The following is a 21,991-nucleotide window of genomic DNA, read 5'->3' on the forward strand; positions in this document are numbered from 1 at the left end:
TTTGCCGTTTTACCCAGCCGTTTTCGAGATATTTCCATATGCAAAAACTTAATAATATTATCTAATTGCGACAATTTATCGAACTGTAACATCAATTAAAAATATATTGAAACAAAACATGCGAAGAAAATCAGATAAATGCAACGAAACATCGCCGCAAACGTTTTTCAAAGTGAATCATGGAAAACAAATTTTATTGAAATGTAACACACGGTGTTACACTTTAAAAAAATCATTCGTTTTTGTATCATTCATATATATTCCCAGAATATGTCTTGTTTTCAATCTCACCCGTTCATTTCTTTTAGAATTCAATGAATCTTACCCAATGAATTTATAATTTTACGAGTGCTCGTGTGTGAGAATCGTTCAGAATATGTCATCCAGTCAGCAATAACGGAAATGAACATTGAGAATATCCACATAGCCAAATATGGAAGCGCCGACAATACACCATTCTGTAAGCAAAATAAAATGTTTGTTAGTTTTGCCGAGATTAAACAAGTTCCCTTCCGTAAACCGTGCAATAAATCAAAGTTCAATGCTTACTTCTTTGATTGAAAACCGAAGCACTTGTTTCATGTATGTTGGTAACTCAGTCATCAAGGTTTCATAGCCGTAATTTTGACCCATGTGTGCGAATAATATCGCATAGAAAGGCAGCGATGTCATGATTTTCCAGTAAGGCACCGGAGGTGATTGCTGTGAGGAAAACATTATGTGTGTGTGTGTGTGTGTTAATTTATTTGTGTTGCAAATTTAAATAGAATGTGACCGATGCGCCACCATGAAAATCGATATCTCTGTACAATCGATATGGTGTTCGAGTTTCCATTGTACGATAAACAATGATAATTCGAGCAGTGCACCATTTTCAGCCGTGGACAAAGCCAAAATAAAATAACAATTGAACTTACGGTTACATTGGTTGTTCCCCATAGCGCACTATTGATATATTTCTTTTCTTTTTCATCGATGCTTGGATGCGTTGATGGATCTTCATAAACGAAAATGAGGAAAGCCACGGACCAGACCACACCAACAGCACCGAACACATAAAAGATTGATGGCCAACCACCATCAAATCCATAGGCTGATAGAAGACCTGATAATGGCATTGAGATAATCGTACCGAATTGTGCACCTGCAACAAACAAATTAGAAAAAGAAATTAGAAATAAAAATAACATTGACTAGAACGGCTAATTTACCTGCATAAACGGCAGCACCCATTCGTGAACGTTCGTTGGGCGGAATCCATTTGGCCAACATGGCATGCGTACATGGCACAATTGGTCCTTCACCTAAGCCTTGAATAAAGCGTACAACGCACAGCCAATAAACTCCACCTTCACGAGCGGCAACCGGAACTACAAAGGCGAACACAGAATTGATGAGCATACCCCATCCGAGAAAACCCAATGCACCAAATCGCTTCGCCAACATTCCGAATGGAATTTGTGTGAGAACATAACCGTAGAAAAATGATGACAAAATGTAGCCCTGCGTTGCTGAATCCCATTCGAATTCGCCATCCTTTTCGTCGTGCTGAAATCGAAAACATTTGAAATGTGATTCATTTAATTCCCGTCTCAATGTGTTGGCATCCTTAAAATGACATATGATTCACTGAGAATAAAAGTAACTTATTAAATGTATATAAAAATCCCATGTTCCTTCTTGATCGAGTAACAGAACTATGTTTCGCTTTGTTCGGCGACTGTTTTGTGTTGCGGTTGGACTGGCGAACATTTAATTAGTTACTTTTATTCTCAGTGAATCATATCAATTGTTTCGCTATATTTTTTTTGTTTGGTTTCATAGAATGGATATCGAATGTGTTCAAAGAGCACAATAGTTTTTATTTTGTTCGCTATATGACACATTATTCTTATCTCGGTTTGTTTTCAGCATGTGAAAGTTAAATAAAAGTTCGATAAATACAACTGTCAAAATCAGGGCTCAGAATGCGTTCTTCAGTTTACGAGATAAAAAATTCCATGAGTTCATTGTTCATTTAAGAAAAATGTGTGGAACGAATATGGATCAGTTTCAGCTGATTCAACTTCTTGATTCGGAATGAATGAGTCTACCACTTCGGATTAAATTTGGATTTATTTTCATCGCAACCCATTCATTTTGTGTCGTCTGACTCTGATTTGTGCTCCGCTTATGAAACCCGACGGAAAAAACAAAACTAAACAGAGCAACGAAGAAGGTATCTGGTGTATATATGTGTGCGTGTGTGTGTTTACTCAACTGTACTCTGTTCAATATATCAGTTGCAACCGCAGCAACTGGCGACAGTAATGCGATGCGTTCTCGCGCTCGCATTGCAACTCTTCACGTTACGTCACGTTAAGTGTTTGCCAATTGTTCTTTTTGTGCCTGCTGAATGCCTGTTGACTTGTCATTACGAGCAATATATATGAAGATCTAAAGCAAACAATCGCGCGCTCTGGCAATTCTCTCGAAAAAAAAAAACAATAAGAAATTCATTTCAAACTGGCAACGTTGAAATGGCATGAATGTATTGTTTTTGCCTCACTTTTCTTCTGCTGTATACTGAATTTGTTTTAAATTCGACTGTGTGCTATCACGATATGAAGAAGAAGTATATGAAATGGCCAATCGTATAAGCTCGCCGTTAGTTTCGCGAACGCGATTCTTTATTTGTCTATGTGTGTGTGTGAGAGAGAGAGAGCGAGAGAGAGAGAGAGAGAGAGAGAAAGAGACTATTTGTTCACCTTGAACAAAGTCATATCACAATGTAATCAGAATTATATTCGTATATATGTATATTCGAGTTTTATTCTTCTTCTTCAGTTGTGTCTATCGATTTTCAAAATGTTCTCACTTTGGTTAGGTTGGTTCAGTGTATGTGTTTTGTGTGTTTGCCCAATGCAGTCATCGGTTTCCTCGAATGCGCGCGCAAAGTGCGTGTTAGTATATTTAAGCATAATAAATATTGAAGTGCGTTAAATATATGGCTTAAAATTGGATTTTCCAGACAAATACTGAGGCTAGATTAAAACCAATGTTAAGTAGCTTACATGTACGGTTGTGTTGATATAATTTGGGCATTCATCGTCTTCCACGTCTTTGTGTCCACGTTCGATGGCTGTGTGATTCACCATTGCAACAATGGCAACGGACATATTTGTTCGCATCACATACGCATTGGCCATGCCGAGGAACAGCATAAATGTGACAAAATGCCTTGTCCCGAACATTTCTGAAATGAAACAAAAAAGAAAGAATAATATAAATATTCGCTTCAAATACACAAAATAGACTTAAATTGTTTACATTCGATTTGTTTTTCTTTTTCTACACACACAATAGTATGGAGTTTACTTTTATACTAAAGTGTCATAATCAATACATTCAAATATAGTTGGCATATACGAATGGGATAAAGTTCATCGCAAAAGCAGATGTCAGCGTGTGTGTACAGTTCAACATTAAACCCCAAGTTTAAGAATGTCATGGTTACAGAGGAAATAAGAATAAAAAATAAACGGTTCAAGCGCTTTCTCACAGCATTGACTGCCTTTTCTCGTTTTCGTTCCGAAATGATGACAATTTCTACTCATTATCAAAAAAAAAAGAAGCAGCCGTACAAGTTGGCATCATCATACCGCACTTGGACTGTCAGCCGAGATAACTTTTGACACTATGCGATGTTGCCTCCATTTTCAAAAGAAATTTTGTTCCAGCTGCGATGCTCATCGTTTGTACACACATGACTCTAAATGGCCGGCATTTTACAAATCAAAACATTTGTTGTGTTGTTTTTTGCGTTGTTCATTCGGGAAAAATTTCCACTAGTTGTTGACGTAGTACTAGTTGAATGGTAATTCACGGTTTTTTCGAGGAATTTGAACGAGGAAGAGGGGAGGATAGGCTTACAAAAGCGCGAGTTCTCATCATTCTCTGGGGGAGGTTGAGCATTACGACATTAGTCATTTTGGGTGTAAGCTCATTATCAGCGTAGAAACGGTTCAGAAGAAAGAAAAAAAGATTCAATTCGCTCATACAAATGAAATCGACGCACATTTTCTGCAATTATCTCATTCTTTGCTCCGAAATATTCAGAGAATTAGAAAAATGTTGAGTTTTTGTAATCGCCTTGATTCCGTTCGAATATTTTGCCATCGAAACAGACATAGTGAATTTCTAAAAGATATGGAAAATTAATCACATTCCAAAAGGGACTTTCCTCATCTGTATAATTGTAAAAAAATTATGAATGAAGAAATGATCTGTTCAAAAGAACTATTCTGACAGTTTTAATCGACGGTCGCATATCCACTATCAATATCGCAATATATAATTTGATTGAAGTATAGCCATGAACTGGGTACACGGTGCAATGCACCGCCGCTGTCGTTATTGCTCAGCCGACAGATTTATAATCACACTCTTCTAGACTGAATTATTGCGAAAAATCATTGCGAGTACTTTGTAATGTAACAAGTGCACACACGATTATTTCCGCTGAATGAATCATGAACTGAATTGCCGCCGCGAAATCACTCATGACCAGATATTTCGATTAAATTTCCGTATGATTGTGCGTTGTTTACATCGTCTCGATTTCGATGTGAAGGTGCTTGATTTGTGTCTGTTTTTTTTTTTTCGTTTTCTGTGTTCACCAGCGTAAAGAAACATTAGTCAGATGGGGCTTGCACCGTCGATGTCATCCATTGTACTGTTTGTTGTCTAGATTACGTTCATTTGAATCGTTTCATTCGAATTAAAATGATAAAAAAAAGATTCGGTATACATTGGAGTTCGTTATCTTGTTATTGTTTTTCTGATACATTCCATTCAGTGTATATGATAAGAGAGGCACATTTTGTTTGAGCCACGGAAAACTTGAACGACGGTGGAACTATTCAACGATTATTGAGACGCGAGACAAAAGAAGTTTCTCGATTTTGATGAATGAGTATGTGGCAAAATCCATCAGAGCAGAGAACCACAGAGAAGAATATATTACCCATCCGATGGAAAAGTACAACTCTTTCTTCCCCGGTGTTTCATTCTCCCTTTCTCTCTCTCAGAGTTTATGAATGTGTTCGATTTCGATATTCTTTCATGATCTCATTTTTTTTATCATGTCTTCAAATTTTTTGATGCAATAACTGCAAATGCGACACGTCATGTTCTTGTTCTTTCTACCTCTATCTTGTTTTTTTTTTTTTCACCTGATCTCTTTATAAGTTGGCATGATTTATTCGGCCCTCAGAATTTGGAGATAATTTCGGTTTATCAAATGAGGCGATGTTATCTCGGCATCATCTCTTTTGTGCGGCTGCCGCCGCCGATGAAAGAATGTTTCATCATTGCGATTGGGTCAAAATGCTTCGGTCAGAAACATTGGAAATTAGAACGAATATGACGTCATAGCAAATTTTCCCAAGAAAAAAACAACATTTGCGCAATATTCTCATTACAGCGATTTATCATAAAAAAAAATTCCGTGACAAATAACATTCGGGGGATTAGTGTGTTTTTGCATCCGGCTAGGTAAACACGCATTGAGCTCAATTACCAATTGATATAAAACGATAAAAATGAAACGTTCAACTCAAAGCTGCAAAAACTCACACCGATAAACAGCATACAGATTTTGGTGTCGCAAATTGAGACAGTACGAAAAAAAGAGGTGTGAATCATTAGAATAAATAAAGAACGATTGCGCGATGAAATTAGTATCGATCAACCATATTTAACATTTAGAAGAAGAAATAAAAATGGTCGACGTTAGGCGAAAAATTCGTCTTCAATTTGTCGACAACTATTCCATAAAGATCACATACACACATAAGAAGAAAAAAAACGACAGCATTACAGCGCCAATGAATATTCATGAAACATTTTACAATATGAACGAGTGAGACGAACGAGAAAAAAACCGAATCATAAAATTGAATGGAAACCAGTCGCAATGACTTTAGTATTTACGATAGAAGTATACGCACAAATCGCATGCATAATAACCGATTCGATCATTAGGCTATGTTGGGTGATATAAAATGTGTGAACAAATTGCCATCAATTGCATACTTGTGCTTCGCGCCACATTTTTTTTCTTCTTTGTCACAACAGTTCAGTTGTTGTTCGGGGAATGAATGTCATCAGTGTCGGTGTACGTGTATGCACGCGTGTTCTTCATAAACGCCAATTTAACAGATGCAGAATTTGAAATCGCAAGTGCAATCATTTGAGGTGATCATGCCGTTTTACATTCGCCATATGCAACATGCACAATTTGAGCAGACGACAGTCCGTTTTTGGTTTTGAATTTGACTAATTTGCAAATGGAAAAGAGTGCAGCAGCTAAAAATAGTTTCGTTTCTCATTATCGGGGGTTGTTTTTAGAAACACTTTTTTTGTCGCTTCAATCTATACACATTTAGAATCATTTATTTTGGTGAGTACGAATGCAAATTTTTTTTCACTTGAAAATACAAAAAGAGCAACCGTTTTCCATTCCAAGATGCAGTACAAAAGGAGAGACCAATTAATTGAAAATAATTTGTTGCAAATTTTTTAATTAATATGAGATTTAATGAACCTATCACACGTCGATCATTCCTTCAAAAACAATGTACTTTGACGTGAACAAATAGCAAGGGAACAAAACGAGTCGCTAATCGTTTACCTGAACACGCGAAGTTCAAGTACACCACAATTTAGATCAAATCTGCTAGCAAAACGAAATGCAAAAGCAAAGAAGAAGAAGAAAACAACAAACTCAACAATTCTTTCGATAGGGAAGTCCCATTAGGTTCTCGTAATTTTGCGTCGTTTTTTTTTCCTTTGCTTCTGGCCGCCTTTGCCTTTTATTTGTGTTTTATCGCGCGTGCGACGACGACTATATACCGATTAATTCGAAAGTCAATCGTGATATTTGCAATGCAGTTCAGGTGACGACAAACTGCATCACAAACGTATTCCTTTCCTCGAATTGAATTCGATATAATTATTCACGAAAACAAAACAACAACAAAAATATGATTTCACGCGCACACCGAAAAGTCAAACCTCACTCGCATTATCACTGAATGTTAGAAGTTAACGCTAAGAGTGTCAGTCAGACAGACACACAGAGAGAGAGAGAGAGAAAGAGAGAGAGAGAGCAAGAAGGGAAACTCGTGTTATTTTTACTGTGGTTTCAGGGGAGTCAGCATCACGTGGCGTACTAAAAATATATAGGCAAACTGTAGCGCGACGACGGTGACTGTGTGTGTATCACCTATCTATTATATCACTCGTATGTAGTTTGTTTTAAAACGAAGTGTAGCTCTCTCGCACGTTCCAACCGATAAAATGTTGATTTTGTATCAAATTCTGTTCTATAAACATCGCATAACCAACGGTCAGTATTTTTTTTTTTTTCAGGTATTGCGTCACACATCAAATTGAATATCACACTTCACAAAATCATCATAAAATCTTATAATCATAATCATTTAGCCTCCAGATTCAATTCCTGTTTCGAGAGCAATAAAAAAAATTCGATCATGCCAAATTGGGGAATCATATGTAATCGAACAATTTTGAAACTTATAACATTTATTCGTGTGAATATCGACAAATTCGATGAGATTCATTCATAAAAATATGTTGCGATGTTATGTCCAAATCTGAAATGGAATTATCATCTCCAATGTTATATGCATAAACCATTCGGACATCGGTACATTGAAGAAGAGAAGGAGAATGAGAAATGTGATGATTAGCCCAGAATTCTTGGAATTTTGGGTCGGTTGGAGTAAACGCAACACGCAAGGGATTTGTTTAGATTTAGACGAAAAACTTTTCATTTTTGTATGCAATAAATCAAATGTCGTTATAGTCGTTATGCCGTCGTTGCAATGCCAAATTCTTCTAATGGCCTTAATTCTTTACACGTTTACAAAAGGCTATTTGAACTATTGACAGTTTGACGGCCTTTTAGGCAATTTCTTTATCTTTTTATAAACTTTTTTTAAATTTTTTGCTTGGCTGTGAATAAATAAAATGGAAAAATAAAAATAAGTTGTAAACAAAAAAGCGGTGAACAAATAAAACAAAAACAAACAAATATTTTGGGCCAAATTTTTTTAGATTCAATAATCACGCTTCAAGTGACGCTAATTTCATTATTTATGTACCTACAGCAATTATTCGGTGAAAAATACGTGGGAAAATTATGTCCATTTTTATTTGGAAATAATTTCACAGCATTTTTGATAATAATTTCCCCGGGAAAATATGTCCATATGCACACAGAGAGAAATCCAACATGGTTTCACCAATACAAAAACATAATTTTGGCATTTTACAACAGTATTTGTGAAAATCGCAACAAATGTTTGGCTGTCAATATAGTACGAATTTGGGTGCGTTCCATACAAATACTAATCTGAACATTTGTTATGATTTTCACAAATACTGTTGCATTTTGACACTTTGCAATGTTCTGTGGTGTTGAACGTAGCCTCATTTTTCTCTGTGCATTTGGATATAAATTCTTCTGATATTCGGACATATTTTCTCTAATCAAAATTTTTTCGATGGGGAAGTTATGTCCAAATTGGAAATGGAATTATTTTCTCCGTCATTTCGGTCATAAATTCTCCATTCATTTTGTATGAGGGAAGTTATGACCGGTCACCGTAACGTATATATAAAAATGATCTGCAAACATATATTTGTCAAAAGTTCATTCACACCTCTCGTGATATCTCTTTATCGCCCGCTTCTTTGCGGTGGAAAATAGATCAAAGATGTGCGCGCACGTTTAACAAATATTGTAGAACGAAATGGAATTTTGGTATTACAAACCAATGGCTCGTTGTTTTGCATCACATCGACTCTTGAGAATTTACCGACATACAGAAGAAAAATCACAAAAAGTGCGAACAAAAATCACAGATTTAGTGTTTGATATCTTTCCGTAAATGTGAATATTGACACAATTCTGTGTGCAGAAAGAACAAACTTGACGACAAATACAGATTACACCATTTAATGCTGGCTCTTCTTTCTTGGTTGATTTTCAAATTGGATTAGAACAATGATTTGAATGGCACAAACAAAGGTTAATTTGGATTTTTTTTCCCCCTTTTTGATTTCATTTACCCTGTCCAACTTGGGATTTGGATTGAAAATAGAGCATAATTTTGAGCTGATCATGAGTTTCAAAAGACATAAAAACGGTTTTTAAACACATTTAAACTGATAATAAATTTCATTCCAGATATTTCCACTAAGATCGAGTCAACGTCTAAGTCTCTTATTTATATACACTTGAGTATTTCACCGATTTTGACACATTCTCAACGCAATCACAACAATTCATCACAAATATGTGTGCAAAAAAAAATGTCATGTTAGAGCACACGCAGTAAAACCATAATTCAGTATCGAATAGATTACCATGTTAGCACATGTATGGATTATGATACCGAAAAACGATTTGAATCACGAATGGAACGAATATAAAAGTGTTACTTGTTAAAAATGTGTAGAAATTCTTACTTTTACTCTTTTTGTCGTCGAGCGACAATTCTGGTTGATCCCAAATAAGCACATGCCCGTTTCGGCGACGATTCTCTTCGCTGATCCGCATTGTAAGGATGGATTTGATTTCTTTCTTTCTTCAAAGTTTTTTTTTTTCTTTTAAAAGGGTATTGTTCAACTTTGTCTTAGCTTTGATCTCGTTAAAAAAAAATAGTGGTTTTTTCGATTTTGATCTTTTTCTAAATCCGAAAATCACTAAAAATCAATTTGATTGTCTAGTGTTCGTTTTATCTAATTCAATTTCTGGTATCGTTTCGTTTCTATAAAACAACGTTGATGGTTTCAAAAATCGAAAGAATAATTCTGAAAAGACACAGAGAGGGAGAGAGAGAGTGTGTGTGCTTTAGTTAGAAACTTTCACTTTTTTATCGTTTATAAAGTGCCGTCGTTCGCAATCGTTTATGATTTTTCTAAATTTTCATTCGAAAAAAAAAAAAACGAAACAAATTTCGAATGAGTTTTTGTTTTCATTTGATTGAAAGATATTTACCATTTCTTGAACAACAAAAATGTGTCGCTGACTTAAAGACGATAATTCTCTTTTTTAACCGTCGAATAAACAAAAAATTACTTTTATAACAAATAACAACAAAACAAAAATAATTACAAAAAAAAAAACAAAGAAAAATCAACAAAATCACAGATCGATTGCACGCCCTTTTACGATAATTTGTATAATTCTGATTATTGATTGTTCGCGCATTTGAGTGAACCGGCACTTTGACACACCAGACGATTTTCGTACTTGATTATGACACAATTCAATGGGAATTTTCTATGCGTTCGATGATTATAGCTTAGAGTTGCGTTGGTAATTGTGTGTGCTTGTGTGTCATATGTTCTTCGCAGTGGAAAAACTGTGGCAAGTGCGTAAGTTATTTTCGAGAAAAAAATCTCGCTTCAGCTCGTTCGCAGCAAACAAATCGTGTTAAACACAAAAACTTAGGCGCGTTTTTTAATCTTTTTGCGGACGCTTTTATGCCAAAACATGTCTCATCTTCTGTCCATTACCAGCTGTCACTTAAAATACAATATATACTCTTTCGACGTTTTTTAAAAAAATAAATTATAAATTATTATTTAAAAATCCGTTTCTTTTATTTATTTATTTCCGTGTATCCTTTCGCTCGCGTGCGCTAACTTGGAATTCGACTTCGTTTTTCACCCGTTTATTTTTCTTCTTTTAATTTAAATATGTGTTTGTTATTTTGTATGTGTATAATTTTTGTTTTTAAATAATATTTCGTTGAATTTAGTGTGTGCGCCCGATGCGCGTCTCTTTGTGAAATTCAACAGTTTAATTTGGTGTTGCAATTTTATGCGACTGTCTCCACACGGGTTATTTACGTTAAAACCATAACAAAACTGTATCAACTACACTGGCGACGGTCTCACGACGAATGCATGTGCCTTCGGCTCTAATGAATGACGTTCTCGTTGGTGTTCGTCGGTGTATACACGTCTCTCACTCTCTTTTCTTCGTTTGTATGTGTGTGAGTGTGTGAGTGTATGCGCGGTTTTTTTTATGTGTCGTTTGTTGAAATTTTTGTTGGTTAGTGTTTTCGTTTCACTGGTTGCTGCTGTTTAGACACAATTGTTGTGTGTATGGTTTTTTTTTCTTCTTCGTTTTGCTGAAGGACTTCAATCGGCTGAACAAATGCCTGTAATTCTCCCGGAATATTTTGCGTTGTTTTTTATCGATTTCCGTCTTGGAATATTAGTATAGCTGAGAGCTGTCACCCTTTTCACAGCGTATCGACTGAAACTAACGAAAGTGTTTCTGTTGTCGCTCTCTCTTTTTTTCGTTGGCCGCAGCTGTTATCCGTAATCAATATTAAAGGGAAACAATGGAAAATAGCGAATATTAATTCTCGTAATAGCCGTTGACTGTTGATTTCTTCACACTAGTTCTAACACGAAAATTGTCGTCCGTGTTATTTTTTTGTTGTTGCTTTTTTTTCTCTCTCGAACGCTTTGTTGAATCTATTCCGAACCGCCGAATACTTGTTCGCTTCGTTCTATCGAAAGCGTTTCGTTGTCTCTTTTTCTCGCCCAGTCGCTCTCTTCACTCAGCGTGTATTATATATTTATTTTCTCTGTGTGTATTTATTACTTTACACTCGTTTTGATTTCGGCTGCATATTTTTCTGTGTGAAACAGTTTACGTTTCGTTATTTGAATTTTTTTTCTTCTCTCCGTTCAATTTTTTTTCTACTCAGCGTTCTCGTTTGTGTGTGTCTCTTTCTTTCATACACAAACACGATCGGTGCATCTGTCTTTCTCTTTTACTCTGTGGATTATTTCGAATTTGTACTAATAATAAAGTTTTTCGGTGAAGAACGTGTGTCGCATGTACACACGGACGAATAAAGTATGCGCACCGCTATTTTGTGTTTGCGTTTTTCTTCTTCTCTCAACAGACCGTAGACATGCTGTAATCTACACCACACGCACCCAAACACACCGAAACCAAATCGGCAGTGAGCGCGATAAAATTGAAACAACTAAGGAAAAGAAAAAAAAAACGTGTGTTCGATTTTTTTCTTCGCTTCTCTCTTTCTTCTCGTTATACGTTTTGGCTCTTCCTATTGATGGCTTGTGAGTGTCATTCAGAGAATATCCCCTCTGAACTGTCTCTTTTTCTCTTTGGATTGTCAGAAAAAATATGATTAAATCTGATTTCTGTATTCACTCGATTTTTTTCGCGTTGAAATATGTTCTGGTGCCACTTTTCAGGGTTAGATCGTTACGAGAATGAAATAGATGAAATTTTGCTTTTAATTGGTATTTGCTCACACTTGTCTCTATTATTCGTCGGATTGAAGCGAACACGTAACGATCAGGTGGATCACAAGATCCTTTTACTTTAGACTTTCTGGCCTGATGCACCGAATTGCCACGATAGATGCAATAATTTGTTTTTGTTTAACTTCCGCTTTTAAACTTTTGAACAGCCTCTCTTTTCTATTTTTCTATGAAATTTCAATTTGCTTTCAATTGATTGACGAAACTCGGATCCGTGTTGATTCCCGAAGTGCACTTGACTATTTGCATGACACACTATATTTTAGCAATGACTCGATTATTTTTTTTTTTCTTTTGAAAACACTTTGTTTACAGAATATTGATTTTTTTCTTCTGTTAAACTCTCTTTTAAAATTCACAATTTTTGCAAACAAAATTTTTCGGTTGTTGTTGATTGGACATTGGATAGAAAAAAAATGAAGTTAATTTTATAAAGATGTTAATCAAAGAAAATAAACTTTGTCGAACACTTTGAGCCGTATCCCGGGCTGTAGCTTTGTCTGCCTGGTGCTTTGATTGCGATTCACACTTTGAATAAATATTGAATGGTTCCGTGGAGTGTCGAGTGAGGGTATTGTCAGAATAAATCGCTGTTGTCGGTTTGTTGGTGAGATGGTTACACTGGTTTGTTGTTGTTACGCGAGCAATCGCACGCGGATAGAATCGGAATCGTTTGCTTCGATTGTTATCGCTGTTGTAGTCCGTGTACACGAACGACAGCTCTCTCATTCTCTCTCTCTCTCTCTCTCTCTCTGTGTGTGTGTGTATGTGTCTCTCACTCATTCACTCTTTCCGTTCACTCGATGCATTTTTCTCTTTCGTACTCTGTATCGCATGCTCGCATTACGACAGACCCCACACATACCCATAACCGATATAAAACAAACAGAACACTTAAAAAAAAACTTGGATATAAATGAGAACGATCACAGCCACAACATGTGCAGATATTTTTTTTCGTGTATTTCATTTAAATCGTTCAGTTCAGTTTCGTTCTGACTCTCTTTCCCTCCCGCTATCGCACATCGTTCAGTCTGTTGCTCATCAACATATCTGTGTGAATTGCCACATTCATATTTATAACATAAAAGAGAGACGGAGAGAGAGAGAGAGCAATTCAACAAGTCAGAGCTTCAGTTGATTCTCGTTCAAATGTGTGTTGTGTGTTCTGTTTCTATTTTATCATCGATGATGCGATGCGGTTTTTCAATTGTGTAAGGATACAATCGCACGATAAGCGAATGACATGGCGGCTTAACAAATTCAATAGTTTTTCGTTATTTCTAAAGGCAAATTCACATAGGAACTTCACATTTCTTCTGTGCCATACGATTCCATTTCAGTTCAATCTTCATTTTGCTCACTTTTGTCAGAGTAAGAAGTCGAACCGAATGAGAGCGAGCTGAACATATGTGTGTGTTGGCCCGTTCTCATATCATCAATACAGAAAAATATAGCAAAATATTCGCGTGCCGCATGTGTGCTTCCATGTGCTCATCATACACATATGCCACTCTGTTGCGTGCGCGAGTTCTCAGCTCCGCACTCTCTCTCTCTCTCTTTCTCTCCCTTTCTCTCTCATTTGCGTCGATAGTGTGAGGCCTAGCACCGTATACTTTACATTAATCGTAAATATTTACAGAACTATTGTGCTCGAGAACGGCACTGTATGTCGCGGGCGCTTCAAAACGTAGCACGAGGTATTAAGGCCCGGCGCAACTGAGATGTGTGTTTGTGTGATGGAATTCTCTCTTTTCTCGATTCCATTTCTTGCACTCTCTCTCTTTCTCTCTCTGTGTGTTCGTTTCTCATTTACGTATGTTCCGTTTTTATTTTTGGACTAATTTTTCGCTGTCTCTCTTCCATTTCGCTCTCTGCCTCTGTCGCTCTTTGTCAAATTGATAATGCTATTGCCAATTGCACCATTCGATAAAGTGAAAGAGACTTAAAGCAATACGATGTTGATGAACGAAGCCATACGGTCGCTCAGCCAAACATATCATCATCAACACTCGGTAACATTCCCGTCTGTCAACTTGTAGCCCTCAAATATTCATTTGAAACGATTGGAACGTTACAATTTGGTTAACAATCAACTCGTGCGACAAAGCAGTTAAAATGCGTCGGATAGCGTGAATATCAAAGATAAACCTCATGCACGATAGAATTTCGTATCCACGATATACAACGATGAGCGGGCCTACGAATGTTCGAGCGAAACAGAGGAGAGAGACGAGAGCAAAACGAAAACGAAAAAAGAGCGAAAGAAAAACAACTCGCTTGTCATTTGATGTGTTGCGTCAAAATGTGATTATTTCGCGCAAAGAATTCGCTCAACTTGGACTTATTTCAAATTTCCTGGCTTGATTAAATCGAAAGCCACGACTCTTTTTTCAATGTTCGCTACTTTTTTCGGCTTAAAAATAAATGCTGATGTCGAAACGGAATATTTTTAGTTCTATGCAAGCGAGCGCGCTCGGCAAAAAGCTCTTAATCAATTCCCGCAAGCAGAGAAACGAAAACAATTGTTGAAATCGCATTTCGTTGTCAAATCGTTTTTAGAATTTGATTTGAGTCACACAATTTGGTTTGCGGGAGAGAGAGAGAGAGAGAGAGAGAGAGAGAGAAACGATTGACGAGAAGGAGAAAGAAAAACGTCAGCAAAATCATTAAAAATTTGCGTTTGGACTTTGACAAACGAGCCAATTTACACGTTATCATCACGAAACCACCGTCGTCGCTGTGAAGTTCATTTAACGAAATCAGATCGCATTAGCAATGAATATGAATTAGATTTGGCACTTTTTAAATTGATTGTTCCAATCAATATTGCTATTTGATGATGTGAGGATGATCAATAGATCTCGGGTCACATTGGCCGAGAATAAGAAGTGCGCGCGCCTTTTAATTTAGTCAATCATTATTAAAAACAACATTTGCGCTAGATTTCTATTTTCTTCCTTGCCCTCGGACGAAACGGCGTACACACTCATGCACACACATACACACATACATGGGCAAAGCAATAACTAGTGTGGTGCATAGCGCGCAGATAATTTCACGTGACGCAAATGCAACTTAACCAGAGGGCTTTTATCTATTTTTAATCATCGGAACTCACGAATCAAACAAAAACGTGCGATTGCTTTGAACCATTCTTTTCACAAATCACACACAATATTAACATGCAAATTGTTCGCATTGAAACCGACGGCGCTGATTGTTTATCGACAGCAAAGAAATGAAGTTTGAATATTTGCGTGTGTCCCTTCTTCAATTGACAGACACTTATTCTATCATTCATGAAATTATATCTTATCATCAACTGATTGATGAATTTAGATGTTTGTTCTGAAAAATCGCTCAATACAGCATTTTCGATTGCAATTGAATATCGCTTTTATTCGTTTGATCCGATTGTCGTCACCGCGGGGGTATCATTACACTAACAACAACATCATTTGCAAAATGAAATTCGTCCAAAACCTGCTGACACGGAGTGAACGCGCTCACTTAACAAATGCACTTGTTCATCTTGCCGGTTTGACAGCTAATGTCAAATCGACTTCTGTTTCAGTGTAGTTTTCTATTCGAACGCAAGCGTTTTCTCAGTATGGTCCGCAAAATTAAAAAAAAAAAACAATTCTGCCACGAACCAGTTTCCATTTTGAATCTAACATTTTGTGTTTTTTTTTAATTATGGAAACTCCAATATATCATATAAAACCGTAATTTTCTCTCATACAACTCAATTGAAAATGAAAGAAAAACAATTTTTTTTAAATACGGGTTTAATCTACCGAAAGAAAGCAATTTTTTCGTCTTGTGTGCCAGCGGCATATTTGCACAATTTTATTTGACAGAATCGAAACATTTTTATTTATTTAAAATTCAAATAATTATTATTATTTCACTACACAACACAATGACGACTATGTTTGATACTGCATTGAATACACTCATCAATGTAGTTCCCGTCAAAATGTGTGGCGTTGTTGGTTTGACGTTTAATGATCGAGACTATCGCGGTGGTCGTCACTCTCTATCTCTTTCACATTCGATAAAAAAATCGCCGGAGATCGTTGTCGCCGCAATCAAAATAGCTTCGCAAAACGAATTCCAAAAATATTGACGGAATGTATTGTTCAACGCGCGCACCATCGATGTATATCGTCGAAATTGTGCGCTTATCTTAATTCCATTCATGAAGTGAACGTCAACGTGTGCATGAATATTCCTTTTTCATCTCCATTCTTACGATGAGAATTGCACGTTTTTATTCAACTCTCCTATTCACTTTGAATTTGACAACTGATATTGAGCGCAAACACCACCTAGATAATCTAAGGCTAATGACAATACAATCAAGTAAACTCTCCGTTCTGTCAAACGTCATACTGAAGTATAACATATAGACATCACGAACTCGCCATCGGCTCTTTAGATGGCGCTTCGGTCAATCGAGTTCCAACCGAATACATGAATCAGTATACGAAGTATTCCGCTGTTGTTTTTATCATAACTTCCCTCGAGATAGTTTTGTGCTAAAAAGTGACTATAGGTGGATTTGCGGTTAAATAGTCGCTTAAAGCGTTTGACATTCGGTCGGTTGCTGTTGCTGCTGCTGTGATGATGAGTATTTCTCTTTTGTACATATATATTAAGTTTATTGTGATTGATGGGCTCTCGTTCATATATATGTGTATGAGTTGTTGTTGCTGCTCTTTCTTTTCTCTTTTCTTCTCGTTTGACAAGAGAAAAAGTAAGTTAGAAAGAAAGGAATACTCGTTTCAGAAATAAGGCATAAGCTATTCACGCTGCGACGCTATTGCTGCTTTGTGTATTTGATTGAATCAAGTGTTTGATGAATAAATGCCAAAAAACAGCCTATTTTTAGCGAATGTAATAAACGCACCACTGAACTGATGGCCCGATGTATAAAAAGTATGACATTGAAGTACTTGAGTGAGTGAGAACTGTTTTTTTATTATTTTTTTTTTTTTTGGTTTGGTGTACATCACGAATTTTAAAAAATAGGCCATTTTTGGCGAAACGCCTTATTAGGTCGCATAGTTTAACTCTGTCAAATTGATAGAGATTAAAAGACATTGGGCTGATGCGCATAAAACCCCTTATGTACACGTGGTACCAATGAAGTGGGGCAAACATGGAATCTTTATGTGACTAACAGCCATTAAGAAAAAGAAGAAGTGGAAATGATACGAAATAAAAATGCGAGGCCAACTGATAAAAGCGGCTATTGAAGAACGCTCTGCGTTTGATGTCTATCATATCGAACAAACAAGCGAATCGAGCAGAGAACGAATCTATACAGATATTTCTTTTCCTCTCATTCTCTTTTCGATTTGTTTTCTTATTTTTTTTTTTGTAATGCGGCGTTCCTCAACCGTGGCTCAAACCGTTTGCGCGCGCTTTCAGCTCAACTCTGCGTACATTGTGTATGACAGTGTGATCGACTTGCCACCGCCGACGACGACAACGGCGATGACGACCACAACCACAAACTAAATTTCAATTCGCGCCAGCCAGCCAATACATAGTAGTTTTCATTTAAGTCGGGCACTGCGGCCTCATACAAAACGTTCTATTTCCGTATGGCTTATAAAATCTTTGGGACGCGCGCGCGCGATCAACTGACTCAATGCAGTACAAAAACTGAACAATCATCGAAACTTGAAATGCATTCACGTGCTTGTCAGATCGTGCGCACACGATCTACATTCAGAATATATCTGACTCTTTTCGCGATCTGTCTGGGTGAAATTGAAATGAAGACATATTTTATATGCTTTGCACACACACATACACACTGCTACCACCAATGGAATCAGACATAACCGCAATTACCGAGACAAAAGAAGAACAATCGCAAACAATAACATACGGCAACAAAGCGATAATCGAATGGAGATGGAAAATGGAAATCAACAACAACAACAACAACAAAAACACTAATTGCATTGGCAGACAATTACAATTGCAATCATTTTTAATGAATAGTTCAGGCGCGCACTAAACGATAGTTATTTCATTATATAGTGGGCAATTGAAAGCATGGGCAAAGCACTGTTATCCAGATTGGCAACAATCATGCTTAAACAACGTGCACACACGTCCACCGGGTCAATTACAATGTAATTTTTTCCACTTCAACTTCGCCTAAAGGGGCCCGTAAAATTGCCGTGGATCATCCGTGTTACAGATTTACTTGAATTTTTTGTCTGCGTCATTCTCACTAAATTTTACCCCTTATCGGCATAATGATTGCATTATCGTCCGTTGAATTCATATATGCTACCAAGCAATTCCGAACAATGCGCCACAATTGAATACCAAGCGGCAAAACTTAGGTACAATATTTTTGATTCATACCTTAATAATAGATATTTAATTTGCTTATCTTGTTTAGTAAGTTGCTTTCTGCGAAAAATTGTCCTTGAAATGATAACAAAACAAATTCAACTATTCCACAAGTCACGTGCATGAACTAGTGATTTGAAATTACAATTAAATATCCTGTTTTCTTTTTATTTTCCTTAAATACTTCAATTTGCTTCATACCGTCATTTATGACTGTTGCCATTGTCTTTATTCAAATTTTACAACTTTTTATTCCTGCTCCTTCATTCATTCATTTTTATTGCCTTTTTACCTTCTTTTACCTCTGTTCTTTATCAATTCTCGCCTAATTCACGTGAAGGTTTTATAGTGCATTAAAATGCGAAACATTGTGTTCAAAAAATGAGATTCATTTTATTACTTTGCTCTGAGACTTACATCGTAGAATTTTTTCAACCGCATATATGAATCGTATGTCACGCGACCACCGCACATGCGTTCGATGTATGTCGGGCGAATAGAGAGACGAGAAAACAAGTAATATCGCGATCACATCACTCGAAAAAGAAGAACAACAACAATAACATGCGTTCGCAAAGTGATAAATGAATGAAACAACTGCAAGTGGCTTTAAATATACCGATTGCGCGAAATATTGTTTCAGCATGACAGAAACACGATCTGCGACGCAGCCAATTTGTGTGTTAGGAACTCAGAATGAGGCACACAAATCGAGTCATCATCGTGAACAACCAATAAACGGTATGGTTTTCGAAGAGAGAAGATAATGATGGTTGATAATATATTTTTTTTTTTTAACATAAACACGTGAACAATTGCGGCATTTCCTTCTCAGGAAACAAGTCACGTATTTTAAAATCTAATTCAGAGAATTATTCAGCGGAGAAATTCAACCTATATTTAGAATTTCATCAAGAACAACAAAATACATTCGTTGTTTCAGTTCATGTTCACGTGATCCAGCTGCAGACCGATATAAATATAATAATATATCCCATTGCGGGAAAAATAGATGTTATTTGGAATTGTTGTCGTTTCCTGCGAAACAGATTGTTGCGGTCAAGGTTCAAAATTTAGTCATAATATGACATGATTGAGTCTAGAAAACTGTGGATGATTTAACTTCTATATTATCAAATATTGTACTTCACAACAAAGTTATCGGTGGGCTGTGTGAACACGTCATACAAACCACAAATCGGCGCCGAATCGAAATTAGTATAGGAAACATTTTGCGGCAGTCAATGTGGTACGGCATCTGAATGGACAAGAACCCGTAAAAAGTACATAACAAATGTGCAAATTGGTTCAATAAGCGAATTTATACGCACCAACACGAAAAAAGACGATTATTCTTCAATCTCTCGAGATTTGATTTAATATCAGCGCGTTTTTTTTTCTCATCTTTTCGATCAAAAAATTTCCGTCCATATACATATAGATTTGAACATTTATGAATATATGGTTGAGACATGTGTGATTTTTTTTAATGTTTTTTTATTTACTTATTCAAGTTAAAGATAGAATCATATACAATATATACATATTTTACAGCAGTTCATTTGACCAGTCCATATAACAACTATTTTAGGACCAAACATATTATTGATTAGTATTCGAAAGAAACGAGAATATTGATTTTGTTAGTCATTTTTGAGACGGTTTTATCAAGTGATAGCCAGCCGACGGCTGCCATCGATCAGTTTCGAACGATTCAATGACATATTTTCCGACCAGTGCTGGAATTCTGCGACAATTTTGCCGAATCCGAATCTGAATCGGAATCTTGTCACAAAAAATAAACAATGGAATCCATTCTTCTTGAATTATTTTCCAACTTGGCATGATTGGTTGGCATATTTGCCGAATATATTGGGTAACATATAGAGTCGACAGAATAATTACAGCTAAAACAATTAGTTGAGAATATATTTGGCAAATATGAAAGAAGAACCAATCATGCCATGCGTAAGTTGGAAGATAATTCAAGAAGAATGGATTCCATTGTTTTCCGGATCCAATCCGGATTCGGCAAAAGTGTCGTAAAATTCCAGCACAGAATTCTAAGGATTTCCAAGAATTAACCTTTCTTGAAAAAAAAAAATTGTAAATTTACCCTCTCCCCCATTGCAGAGTTTTTACCCGCAAAGCGAACTTTCAAACAAATGAGAACTTATTTTAGAGCCATTTTGAACGTTCTCTGTGGGACAGATTTTACACTCGATAAAATCGATCATCAGAACAACCTTTCATTGGGTCTATATGTTCATAGATCGATCGGTTGATCAATCAAACGATTTGAGTATATTTTTCCGAAATTGAGCTGATGACACATCAAATCTTTCATCATCTTCAGCTGGGTGATGTGTGCGATGATTAGTTTCCGCTGTTATCATGCCGATGTAGAAAAAAATGATGAAATCATAACAAAAATTATGACAATTAGTCATTGTATAAAGTGTCTAGCAGGTATTATAAATTTTTGGCTGTCAACAGTCGTGGCACGATTAGCAAGGCCTATCACACTAAAAATTTATGACTGATGAAAAATTGTTGTTTCACTTCACGTGAGTCTCGAGTGCGATTATTACACAGTGATTTATACACTTGAATTTCGAACTGCGGTAAAAATGTTCATTCGATGTTGTTCCACTTGAGTCTCGTGCGCGAACTCTACACTTTCGTTTCGCACATTGATTTATATCGATGATGTGATGGTGCAGAAAAATGGGATTGGAGTATGGCGAAAATAAAATCTTCTGACTAAATCTGGAGACGATGACAAGATTTAATGTTGAGTGTGCGGTGTGAGCGTGCATGGCGGCGAGGACAATCAAATAGATTTATGAAGGTGCTAAACATGGAAACAGCCTCGAATCGAATTGCCGATTCCGTCGTACATGAATCATACGCATTATCATGCTGAAATCCTTCATTTGCATATTCATAGATTTGTGTGCGCGCGGCTTTCATTCACAAGAGGGCAAAACTCTAGAAAATTCTAGCATCTTCAATTGCTTGCCATCAAGGCATGCGCGCTTGCTTTTATCCCGAACTTTATATGATTGATATAAATTGATGATGTGATTAACTGTTATTTGATCGACATCAATTAACATGCTAATTGAGTTGAATTAATAAATTGAAAACTACCCGACGACGACGACGACTACTTTGTACACAAACGCACATAAAACCAATTCAAAGCCAAATAAAGTATAGCAAA

The 21,991-nt window shown here is 36.4% G+C and overlaps 1 protein-coding gene across 3 annotated transcripts in view; it reads right to left on the minus strand.

Moving 5' to 3' along the window:
* Window positions 1-21,991, minus strand: part of LOC129576113 (putative inorganic phosphate cotransporter) — a 33,962-nt gene that overhangs the window by 3,046 nt on the left and 8,925 nt on the right. For 2 of the 3 annotated variants that reach the window (XM_055460646.1, XM_055460647.1), the window contains exons 3-7: window positions 3,054-3,235; window positions 1,212-1,548; window positions 918-1,144; window positions 550-702; window positions 326-458 (exon numbers count right to left, since the gene is read on the minus strand). In XM_055460646.1, coding sequence (XP_055316621.1) covers window positions 326-458; window positions 550-702; window positions 918-1,144; window positions 1,212-1,548; window positions 3,054-3,235 — 1,032 coding nt within the window. Of the gene's footprint in view, window positions 1-325; window positions 459-549; window positions 703-917; window positions 1,145-1,211; window positions 1,549-3,053; window positions 3,236-9,537; window positions 9,883-10,069; window positions 16,630-21,991 lie in introns of those variants that run through there. The other variant, XM_055460645.1, reaches the window with a different exon arrangement.

This window comes from Sitodiplosis mosellana, unplaced genomic scaffold, assembly GCF_009176505.1.
Source record: "Sitodiplosis mosellana isolate CC-2019 unplaced genomic scaffold, AAFC_SMos_1.0 Smas_scaffold_6181, whole genome shotgun sequence".
NCBI classification, from domain to species: domain Eukaryota; kingdom Metazoa; phylum Arthropoda; class Insecta; order Diptera; family Cecidomyiidae; genus Sitodiplosis; species Sitodiplosis mosellana.